Source organism: Notolepis coatsorum (genome assembly GCF_963971535.1).
Source record: "Notolepis coatsorum genome assembly, chromosome: 15".
NCBI lineage: Eukaryota > Metazoa > Chordata > Actinopteri > Aulopiformes > Paralepididae > Notolepis > Notolepis coatsorum.
In genome coordinates, this window is record NC_140179.1 from 77,000,008 (window position 1) to 77,013,093 (window position 13,086).

The 13,086-nt window shown below is 41.2% G+C and overlaps 1 protein-coding gene across 1 annotated transcript in view; it reads left to right on the forward strand.

The window, feature by feature from the left end:
* The first annotated feature begins 2,523 nt into the window (after positions 1–2,523).
* chpt1 (choline phosphotransferase 1) overlaps positions 2,524–13,086 on the forward strand; it is a 28,879-nt gene continuing 18,316 nt past the window's right edge. The window contains exon 1 of the mRNA XM_084330837.1: positions 2,524–2,976. Within this exon, the coding sequence (XP_084186963.1) occupies positions 2,737–2,976 (240 nt within the window). The 5' untranslated portion in view covers positions 2,524–2,736. The remainder of the gene's footprint in view (positions 2,977–13,086) is intronic.

The window sequence follows — 13,086 nt, forward strand, 5'->3', positions numbered from 1 at the left end:
CGAATGGAGGGATGAGGGGTGGAGGTGGGAGAGATGAACGGGTGTGTGGGGGGAGGGTGCACTGGTCTGTGGCTCGGCATGCTGTGTGGTTAAGGAGCTGGTTACATGTACCATAGAAAAAGCCAGTTCCCCTTCAGTTTGGTCACCCTCTGGAGTTTCAAAAAGGCTCTGTTTCAGCTCAGATGCATGCTGGCAGCGCTTTGGTTCTAGCTTTTAAATGCAATACGTTTTGTGTAAAAGAAAAAAAGTATTTAATAAATAAAAAATCTAATAAAATCGGACAAACAGTAACACACACTATAGTATGTATTCACGTGTTGTTCTTTGTTGGGGATACTTGTTGGAGGGAATAGCCATCTTTAGGGTCTGGATAAAAGAGGAAGGGAATGTATAAATAGTGACATTGAATATGATGTTATGTAATGTGATTTAAGAGAACTTCATAATGTGCTATACAGCGAGAAAAACGAAAGTGACTGACTGTGTTGGATTATGAAGTTATTGACCCATATAAGTTGCTTCACTGTAGTATGTGCCGATTAAATTTGTTCCTTCTTCCTTGGGAGTACAATTGTAGGATATGTAGGGCTAATAAATTATGGGATTTTGGAGGCTTACAAACAATCAATGTAATATTCAGCGTGACACATTAAGCTTTAGGGGCTCGTTTTGGACTTCAAATCAACTCCCTGGTCATGTGCGCATGCGTTTACCTTTGTAATTATGATCCATGGAATAAAAAATACTTGTACTACTTGTGGTTGATTGATTGATTGAAAATTGTATTAACAGATTGCAGAATGGTAATACAGTACGGCTCAATACACACAATTGTTAAGGGATGCAGACCAGAGAAAGACTTTCGTCTTGTTTACATCAGGGTCCCCCATTTTGAATACATAACATTTATGACATACAGATACAGTACTGTTACATCCAGACATTTATGACATACAAGATATACATACAGTACTGTTTATTTACAGACATGGTTTCTAAAAGAGAATAATATACATTTGAGGGGGAGGAAACTGTACATTGGGGGGGGGTTGGGTTTGAGTATTAATTTGTGTGCGGACTATCTCTATTGAAATTAGGTAGCAGGGACGTGCACAGGACTTTAGAGGGGCAGGTGCTCAAAGGCTGAAAAGGGCACAACACTTATGTCACGTGTATATATTAGGCGAGCCCTCGTAGCGCACGAGCACGATTTTTAAGGGCCCTTTTCGGGCGGGGGGCCCCCTTTTTATGCTTTTTGGGGGGTTTTGGTGATCAAATATTGAATATTGAACTATAATAATCAGTGCAGGAGCTCACTTATCCTTGAAAGACACTTTTATCACTGACTTAAAAGGCCCATACATCTCCATTAATGTTCAGGGGGGAGGGAATAAATGCTTACCCTACAGACCCCAAGAAGTGCTGTATATTCTGTATTGTTTAATATAAATGCATTTTTTATTCCAATCCCGATTTGTATTTGAGATTCCCAAATCCCATCGGACTTGACTTCTTTGTGTCCCTCAATGAGTGTAATACCAGCATTCAACAGCGGTTTCTATCATGATCATCATCACCACCCACGCTATGCATAAAATATATAGGTCCGCGGAGAGGCACGCTGAGGAGGCCGTGCAAACTGCAATGGAATATGGGGCATCTCTCTCTCTTTACCTAATATTTTTATTCTATCCTGACATTTTTCAGTTGGAAGAGCAGTCTATATGCGTAACAGTAAAAAAAAATAAAAAATCTTTCAAAAAGGGCACTTTTTTGATGAGGCTCAAAAAGGCAGGTGCTCAGGCACCCCTTGGCCTCTATGTGTGCATGTGCCTGTTAGGTAGTGTAGTGCCGAGAGATGGGAGTCGGAGACGGTGGCTCGAGGCAGAGCGAATAGTATTTATTGAGTACACCTACACGATACAGTACGTTACTGGAAAACTAGAATGACAGGAACTGCCACCGCTTAAATAAGAATGTTCGATGTTTTAGAATGTTCTACTATGACATCATCACAAACGTTCCAGAAGGTTCGGGCGGAACTAATGTTAGGAATCCGTGGGTGAATTAATGTACCATTACAATCACTACAGTAGCCTATTTTAGGATACAATGAATTAAGGTAATAGCATCTTATAGGCCTACCAGTGTAATCAGACTCATACAACATGCTGTGAAATGTATTATTTGGTCTTTTTTCGCTGAGCAAGCACCAGAAACACTCCCAAAATATATATATATTTTTTTTTAAATAAACATTATAGGCAGCATTGCTGCCTACGCCTACTGCTGAACCAGTCCACACTGCTATCACTGTGTAGAAACCCATCATAGAACCAGTCAAACCGGTAACATTGCAGACAGTCATGTGTTATTATTATCAAGTTGAAAGAGTTCACTGAGTACAGTAGCACTGACTGTGGTCCACTGGATGATAATAAACACCTAGCGGTCAAAGTTCTAGTTTGAATCTCCCGGCAGAGAGGCTCCAGATCTAACGTTATTCCCTTCCGGGCGCCAGCTTCCTGCTGTAACAGCTCCTCGATCTGAGAGAAGAATATCGACAACTCATGGTTCCGCCGTGGAGGGAAATGACCATAATTCATCATTTATTATAATAAACGCCAAATGAGCTGGCGTTGCGAGTGGAGGACGCGTAGAGGACGTGAGACTATCTGAAGAGGCCCGGCGGGGGGCTTTCTTTGAGGAGCCTTGTTGTTGTGGAAACAACACAAGATGCCACATTTCTTGTGGCCAGAGCCGCTGTCCGCCGCGCAGCTCAAGCGGCTGGAGGAGCATAAGTACAGCGCGTCGGGCACATCCCTGTTCGAGCCCCCGTGTCAGATCTACTGGAACTGGCTGGTGGAACAGATCCCCACCTGGGTCGCGCCGAACACACTGACGATCGTCGGCCTGGTGATCAACATCCTCTCCACCGTGGTGCTGGTGCATTACTGTCCTTCAGCCACGGAGGAGGTGAGTGGAGACACTGCGACCTTCAGGCGAAACTTTGGGAACGGCTACGTGTCTTGTTGTTGTTGTTGGGTCACGGGTCACAAGGTGTTTGTTTATTTGTTTATTATACCGTGTTGTTGCCTGTTTGGGGTGAAACGATCGTTGCAGTAGCAGTCGTTCGGTGGGGGACATTAATGTTGTTGCGCTTTTTTCAACCCATTACTGGAGAGGAGACCCCCATTTTTATTTAAATGTTGCCCTAAAATAACCTTGGTTATACACCCAATGTCTGGCTGTAGTTAAAAAAAAAAAAAAAAAAAGCTATGATGACTATTCTTTTAGAAAGACCACCTGTAATAAACTACGCGGAAAAAAAGTTAATCTTGTCCATCTTGACCGACGCCAAGCCCCAGCGGTTGTGATTGGAGGGTCAAGGAAAGAGGGCAGAGCTTGGGACCGGTCATTTGGTTTTGGATAAAAAGCTTTGATTGATTGATTGAAAATTTTATTAACAGATTGCAGAATGGGTACAATACAGTACGGCTCAATACACACAATTGTTAAGGGGATGCAGACCAGAGAAAGACTTTCGTCTTGTTTACATCAGGGTCCCCCATTTTCAATGCATCATAACATGTATACATGACATACAGGTAGACAGTACTGTTACATTTAGACATTATGATTGATAATGTCTAGCTTGATTTGCTTGATTTGGAATCGCACGGATCAATCACCCCATCTCATCAACATAATATTGTATTTCATAACCGTTTATCCTACTATATGGACCTACTGATTAGGCTTGGTGATATATTATACAGCACAACTGACCTATGATCCACTTCTGGGATCAGTGCATCAGTGGTTTCTAGTTGCATCATAAGGACTTTGTGTGTCTCTGTATGTCTTATCAGATTATCAGGTGTTGGTGCATTATCTGCATTCCTCTGTGGATGCGGACCTTGCAACTGCTGCAAAGTCCACAATCCATTTAACATGGTATATATATATATACTGCTATCAGAATGCACCAGTGGCGTTCCTATAGGTTCCTATAGGCTACAACAGTAAACAATATAGAACCCTGTTTGCACTTTCCCCTATGAGCTGTAACTGGGTGAAAAGTGCTGTGCCACGACAAGCAAGCCAAGGGCCATTGTTGGGAAAATGTAATTATGAGTTCAGGTATTACCCAATACTGACGCCTGAGTGAGATAACATATCAATTAAGCTCAAGGGAATACACCCAAGCAGCTGGACTATAGCCATGTTGCACGCAACTCGTTTTTAAGACAGGGGCCCTGTATCTCACTATAGCTACACGCAACTACACAACAGTACAGATTTCTGTCAAGCTTCCTAGAGCCATGCATGCATTAGAGCTGAAAAATATACCTAATTCATATATTATTGCAAAGACGGCAACATGGGCATTCTTATTAAATGTGTTTTTAATACACATTGTAAATGAGAGAAAGTGAAATTGAAAGGACACTGGCTTACATGATTCAATCACACCCATAGATAGATACTACCGTAGTAGGTCCATAGGCTGTTTGGTAAATGGACCTGTTTCAACTTGACAACATGAACAACATTCTAAATGGGCCCAGGTTTATATCCTGTTGCAGTGTTTTGCTAACGGGTGTCCCTAAAATCATCTAATGGGTGTCCCTAAAAACATATAATGGGTGTCCCTAAAAACATCTAATGGGTGTCCCTAAAAACATATAATGGGTGTCCCTAAAAACATCCAATGGGTGTCCCTAAAAACATCCAATGGGTGTCCCTAAAACATCTAATGGGTGTCCCTAACATCTAATGGGTGTCCCTAAAAACATCCAATGGGTGTCCCTAAAAAAACATCCAATGGGTGTCCCTAAAACATCTAATGGGTGTCCCTAAAAAAACATCCAATGGGTGTCCCTAAAAAAACATCCAATGGGTGTCCCTTAAAACATCCAATGGGTGTCCCTAAAAAGACATCCAATGGGTGTCCCTTAAAACCTGTCATCTTGCATATTATGAACCTCATTGGACCTCATGTGCCACTTTAACTGCCCTTTGGACGCGGTGCCTGACGCGGTAGATGAGATGCCATGTTTTTAATGATTGAAACCGGTTTGCTAATATCAATGTTGGCCGGATATAAACTGGGGTTCAAGCTGTTGCCTAGCAACAATGCAATTTCTCTGAAACCGTCTATAGGCTAATAAAAGGAGATGGTCATTACTGGGAACTCCAATAGGACACGGCGCTATAGGATAACACTTACATAGCAAGTAGTCTAAATATATATAAAGGCAAGTGAATTATATGCAACAGAGTGCTGCCTGACCCTCTACACTAAAGGGATAGTAATATTTGGAATTTCTTAATAGTTGTTGATTGGTAGAGTCATTTCTCAGCCCCATGCATTATCTCCGGATAGTTAGCCACAAATCAATACAAAGTCAAGGACGGTGTCATGTCCTGTCCTGTCCTGCCAACTCGCTGACATTTACTTTGTGTGCACTGTGGAGTACATTTCAGTGAGCTTCAAATCAGTGGCTTGTACAGACAGGAGCGTGAGCCCATTGACTTTGCATTGGTTTGTGGCCAACTAGCTGCAGCTAGTGTTCCTCATACCTTCAGCTAATGCATTGAAGGGACATTTTCTTTTACCAAATACTATTTGAATTCGATTATATATATATATATATTTTTTTTTTAAAATGTGATATGAAGTTCAAACCGCGAACCATTCCACCTCACATTGTGGTAACGTTTCCAGTAATGGACTCATTTGGCCTGGTGCCCATGGTCTCTGTTAGGTTAGTAGGTCAAGGCTAGCCGTTATCAATGTGAGTTTAAGCTGATGATGCTCTTTGGTATCAGTTGCCAAATTCCACTTTTATACTATGGCTAGAGGTTGGAAAGCAGCCATGATAGTATGATAGCCCATGTCGCATCTGTTAATATATTGTAGAGAGCAGCAGCACAGCCCAGAGCCACAGCAGCACAGCATAGCCTGTCCATAAAGACAACAAGTCCACCAGAGCAGCACAGCATAGTCTGTCCATAAAGACAACAAGTCCACCAGAGCAGCACAGCATAGTCTGTCCATAAAGACAACAAGTCCACCAGAGCAGCACAGCATAGTCTGTCCATAAAGACAACAAGTCCACCAGAGCAGCACAGCATAGTCTGTCCATAAAGACAACAAGTCCACCACAGCAGCACAGCATAGTCTGTCCATAAAGACAACAAGTCCACCACAGCAGCACAGCATAGCCTGTCCATAAAGACAACAAGTCCACCACAGCAGCACAGTATAGCCTGTCCATAAAGACAACAAGTCCACCACAGCAGCACAGTATAGCCTGTCCATAAAGACAACAAGTCCACCAGAACAGCACAGTATAGCCTGTCCATAAAGACAACAAGTCCACCACAGCAGCACAGTATAGCCTGTCCATAAAGACAACAAGTCCACCACAGCAGCACAGTATAGTCTGTCCATAAAGACAACAAGTCCACCAGAACAGCACAGCATAGCCTGTCCATAAAGACAACAAGTCCAGCACAGTATAGCCTGTCCATAAAGACAACAAGTCCACCAGAGCAGCACAGTACAAGTCAATTTGGGAGTTATTTTGAGGTGAGTAATATTCCCTGCTGCACCGCTACACCGGAATTTAGGGTTCCCCCACCTGCCAAACCCCACTTTAACCCCTAAGTATGAGGAACAGCACGGGTTGTGCTGAGAAAGGACTCTACCAATCAACAATTGCATTTGTAAGTAAGTAGCAAATAGAAACGATCCCTTTCATTCTTCAGGTTAAATGTATTTCCACAATAAACTACCGAAAGAGTTTTAAAACGACATAAAAAAGAAATGTAGATTCTAAACTCGAGAATAGACCTTAAAATTATACATAATGGGCGCCACGGTGGCGCACCACGTAGCTGCGCTCGCAGTGTAATCGCAATCGTCCTGGGTTCGAATCCGTCCCAGGACGTGTGTTGCATGTCTTCCCCCATCTCTTCATCCGATTTTCCTCTGACTGTCCTATCTGCAATAAAGCTGAAAAATGCAGCAAAAAATATATCTTTAAAAGGATACATAATCACTTTTATAATATATATCTTCTAACATAATCGCAATATGATATTTTGCCCATATCGTTCAGCTCTAATAACAAGTCAAGTAAAATGTATTTAACATCAGTGAAAGTACACTAACTAAGTACACTAACTGAACCGGTATAGCGCGTTAACAGTTCACACTCTTACCCAATACTGACATCTGAGATAACATATCATTCAGCTCAAAGGAATAAACCCAACCAGCTGGACTAGAGCCATGTTGCACACAACTCTTGAGTCGTTTTTTAAGGCAGGGGAATCTAGAGTAGCTAACACTACATGATGGAGTTTGTATTATTCTTCCAAGTGGAGACATGCTTGCACTGCATGCACGCACACACACACACGCACGCACACACGCACACACGCACACAAAATTGGGGACGTTGCATTGACTCTAACCGGTCCGCAACCCAACCTTAATCTAACCCTAACCCAATCTGAGACAATCTCGTCAGGAACACAGGGTGGCTAAGTGGCGCAGTGGGCAAGGCGCTCACCACTAACGCAGGAGATGCTGGGTTTGAGCCCAGCTCTCTGCGTTGCTTCCGGCTTGGCTGGTCGTTCATAATAATACAATTGGCAGTATTACGGGGTGGGAAAGCCGGTGGGTGGGGATCGGACGCTGTGGACAGCGACTCCTACAGGTCGGTTGGTGCGCCTGTACAGCAGAATCAGGAAGCAACGGGGGCAGCGTGAGCCTCCCACGCGTTACTCCTCGCCGCTGAGAGATCGCGCTGTACAGGTGAAAAGATGCGACGGCTGCCTCCTCGTGTACCGGAGGGGACACGTGATGCAAGGCTTCGTCCACATTGCAGCCGACCAGTGGGAGGCATGGTCTAACAACGTTCGAGACAGGGGAAGGTAGAATTGGACAATACGAAATTGGGATGGGAGAAAAAATAGAAAATGGGGAGAAAAAGTAGATAAAAAAAAAAGGAACACAGTTCATGCAGGCAGTGACGCCCACACACGCATATATATATATATATATATACACACACACATATATATATTAGTGCTGTCAATAGATTAACTAATTAATTAACTAATTAATTGCACAATTTTCTGTATTTAAACTAGATTAATTGATCAATAAATGTTCAACAAAACCATCAACATTGACTCTGCTTTAAAGACCGCTTTCTTATATCCGCGGCACTAACAAATAAAAACAACCCAGGCCTATATTAAAGTGCAGATTGGCTTAGAGGACAATGATGTCTTGTATGAACTACCAGTAATATAAATCATATTAACAACAAAAATGTGTTCCATCTTCATGTCAGATGATTTTCAAAAAGGTGCATGAGTCAATGCAAAAAAAGAACAAGCAACGATACTGCTGAAAGTTCAGAACGCTGAACATTTTTCACTCTATAGATTAATCTAGATACATTTTTTTTTATTAGAAATTTTAATTAATCTCCAAAGTTAAAGCATTAACTTTGACAGCCATAATCACTCACACACACAAATGGCCAACACTGGGTGTTGGCTGTGTCACTGTGTCCAGATGGCTTGTATCTCCCATCCCAGAGAGAAGAGAGGAACTGACCCACTCCGGTCAGCTGGACCTTTGCCACGCGCACGCACACGCACGCACGCACGCACGCACGCACGCACGCACACACACACACACACACACACACACACACACACACACACACACACACACACACGTGCACGCACGCACACACACGCAGTGCTGAAAACGACTCCACAGAGTACATAACAAAGAAAGTTTGTTTTTGAGTATGTGTGGTAAGATGGTACATGTATGTTTTATTTTTACAGTGGTCCCATTAACCTTCCATTAGTTGTGTGGCACAGTATGAATTGTTGTGAGAAAAGGACTCTGAACGTTCCCTCTTTAACCCTTATTGCTGCCTCCCTACACACCACTGATTAGTTTATCATTCCTCTCTTGAAGGGACTTCACACTTTGTCACTGCCGATACCAGTATCGGAGTCCTAAACATGTCAACAAGTAGAGATAGGATCCATTAATAGAATAGAATAGACTGAATAGACTTCGGCCAGTAGTTTGTGGTCATAAAAAAAAAACACATTTATAAAACAAGGCATATTTAGCCAAAATATGTTGCCAGAACATAAATAAATAAAAAAAACGTGCCAATGCGCACCTACCCACGACCCAACTTTGGGTCGCGACCCCGTAGTTTGAGAACCGCTGCACTAAATGGATCATCATCCACAGTCAGTCCAACAGACGGGTTAGTGTTACAGTGGTGCCTGCCTGCCTCTGCTGTATCACGGTGGGAGGGGCACTCGGACTCAATTAGGACAGAACAATAGTCTGTAGTGGAACAGGTTCAACCCTTCACTTGGGGTGCTCGAAACTAAATAATTAATTCAAGAAATGGATCCAGAATGTAATGGGCTATAATGAGCCCAATGGCTCAAGTGGTTAGCGCTGTTGCCTCACAGCAAGAAGGTCCCGGGTTCGAAGCCGAGCCGACAGGGGACCTTTTTGTGTGGAGTTTTCCCTGTGTTTGCGTGGGCTTCCTCTGGGTACTCTGGCTTCCCCGTGTTTGCGTATATAATAATACAAACAATGGAAATGAATGAAATGGATGGGGGGTAAAACATGCATTTTATTTGCTATAGGTCACACTCTCTAATATATGCACATAAACCGTCCAACATCTCTGTCCAAAGAGGGAGTATGCCCACCAGTGCTGCCTCTACTGGTAGCCTATTATTTCCCCTTATTACATGGCGTTTTAACATTCGCGAACATGCTTGATTGTGATTGGTCAATAGTGCTCGGTTGCCCATAGCAACGGTCAGTTATTTTTTGATAACTGACCGCTGTCAAGGGCAACCGAGCAATAATGACCGCTGTTCGCAGCCGGAGCAATCAAGCATTTAGATTGCAGTCATGAAAGCTGCTCAGCATATGCACAGCTGCACTCATCAGTGCAAGCTGCCGGCGATGACAGAGCGAAGCCACAGAACAGAACAACTGCGTCTGCATTTGATCTCGTCTTGTCGATGGTGTAAAATGAATTGGGTATATTGTTATTAAGTTAGCCATGTAATAAGCGGGATAATGTATAGCTATACTCGGTCATTGTCGCAAAATAATTGACCTTCACTGCGTTTAGAACACCTCGGCGAGGCGCCTCTGTATTCTAAACTCCGTGTCGGTCAATTATTTTGCGACAATGACCTCGTAGCTATACATTATCCCTTACTTAATTCCCTTAAATTATATTATTGTTCCTCCCATGATTTTTACTGTCTGGATGATCGTGGCAGTTTTTAAATCTTTTATCTAAGTGAGATCTTGAATGTTGAAGTACATTTATTATATATATAATATATAACAGTTTCACATGTTGTATTCATTACATGGCACAACGCAGGTTTGGGGTGATCCCCCTTTGGTTATCCATATAGCCATATAGATTTTGATTCCTTAAAATGTTTGGCTTTTGTCCATAAATCATGTGATTTGTTAGAATTCTAATTTAATCCCTGCACTGCATCTAAATCACTTGGGAGTGTGAATGTGATATATCACCAGAAACTACTCAACGTCGACTTGTCTTTAACTATGAATGAATGCAACACTCTTAACTTACCATCTTTAGATAATAAAGTTTGTTCCTCTGAAAACTTAAAAATGGACTTATATGGTTCTTCGCCTGAGGTACTAAATTCTAAAGCCAGTAGCGACTCTGAGCCCTGCCTGATGAAAGGATATCTAATTCTGCCCTCATTTGCACCCTACCCTAAGTCTTGTACCCCATCTAATTTCTTCATTATACATCACTGTTACTCATTTGACTCTGTGTTGTATATTGTATATTGACTTGACTTACTTTTACTTACTTCTTAATAACTTTTCTTTTTACTTACTTTTTTTTACTGTATGTAGCACACTCAGGGGCTCTTTCAGAAATAAGCATTTCATATAAAGTATTCTGTATTTTGTTGTGACATATAATAAACAAACTAACTAAACTATTCTGCACTACAAAGTCAAAAAGCAGTAACTTCAGTTTCTTCAATTGCAATCAAGTGTCAGGGATAGAGGTGTAAATATTTGACCCCACTTCGTTTCGATTACGATTCTTCAGGCAACGATTCAAGGCATCATGAAATCTCTTCATTTGACCACGATTCGATGTGATTAGATTAATTTTCGATCAGTTAATTCCCCCCAAAATGTTGAATACACAAATGTGGCCGGGGGAACTGATTCACTCAGCATGAATGGACTAGAGGTCAATAAAAAATCAACCAAAATGTTTTGTTTGAAAAAAATTCAAAAGAATAATCTAATCTATTCTAATATTTTCAAATCGATGCAGTTGAATCGTCACCTTAGGATCGATGCATTGCGATCTCAAAATAGGGACGTAAAACGAAGATGATGATGATCTGAAGGTTTCAGTTATCACGTGAGTACCTACTGTATAGGCAATCGTTCAAATTGCACAAAAACAAAACATAGTATTCTATGATGATTACACTGACATTGTAATCCTCATCAAGGAAAATACCATCTTGTTTGCCTGATCTTACAGGATTGCATTTGTTACACAGTTGGTTAGAGAGAGAGAGTGAGAGAGACCATTCTACTGTGGTCGAGTTACATTGACTTTGAACTATAGTGAGGGACCGTGAACAGAATGAACTGTCTTGTAAGGCTGAGACGATATGCCATTTGGAAGAATAGATAAATCTGGACAAAATTATCGATAAATATAGATTTCTCTATTATTATTATTATTATAATTTTTTTTTAGATTTTCTTTTTTAGCGTTTATCGCTTTATTCTACTGGGCAATCCAGTAGAGAGATAGATAGGTGAAACGGGAGACAGAGTGGGGGGAAGACATTCGACAAATAACGACGGGTTCGGGAATCGAACCCGGGTCGGCCATGCCGCGACTCGTTATGTGGTTCGCCACTGGGGCGCCCCCTCTATTATTATTTTTAATAATAATAATTGTATTATTATATATCTTTTTTAAATCAGTGTTTCTCAACTGGTGGGTCGTGACCATTTTGAGTGGGTCGTGGATGTGTGTGTAAAAATAAAATAAAAATAAGAAGAAAAAAGATTTTTTATTCTTTTTGCACTAGCTATCTTTGTGAAAGTGGCTTCTCAGCTCTGGTCCAGCTGAAGACAAAGCAGAGGAACAGATTGGACATTGAGCATGACCCCAGAGTTGCTTTGTCTACCATCACCCCAGACTTTGAGACTCTTGTCAGGAGCAAACAACATCCCCAGTTATCCCATTAGTTCCCTGGGATGTTAAGCTAAGAAGTCTGCTAAGAAGGATATATTATTTATTATTATTATTATTATTATTATTATTATTATTATTATTTTATTTCATTGTGTTTTTAGCCCTAGTTGTACTTTTGTTGCAACCCCAGTTATCCCATTAGTTCCCCCAAACTTACTGTCGGTCTGTTATGTTAAGCTAAGAAGTCTGCTAAGAAGCATAATTATTTAATATTATTATTATTATTTTATTTCATTGGGTTTTTAGCCCTAGTTGCACTTTTGTTGCAACCCCAGTTATCCCATTAGTTCCCCCAAACTTAGGTATGTTATGGTAAGCTAAGAAATCGGCCTAAGAAGCATATTTATTATTATTTAATTTCATTGGGTTTTTAGCCCTAGTTGCACTTTTGTTGCAACCCCAGTTATCCCATTAGTTCCCCCAAACTTACTGTAGGTCTGTTATGTTAAGCTACGAAGTCTGCTAAGAAGCATAATTATTTATTATTATTATTTTATTTCATTGGTTTTTTTTTAGCCCTAGTTGCACTTTTGTTGCACTTTTTTGTGTTTATTTCATGTTTTTAACAGTGCATGAAAGATTGTGTATTACTGCAAAAACAATTTTTGAAATAAATCATAGTCGTTAAAAAATTTGGGTCGCGACTTAATGACTAAGGACAATGTTGGGTCCCGAGGCTAGACCAGTTGAGAACCACTGTTTTAAATTAACT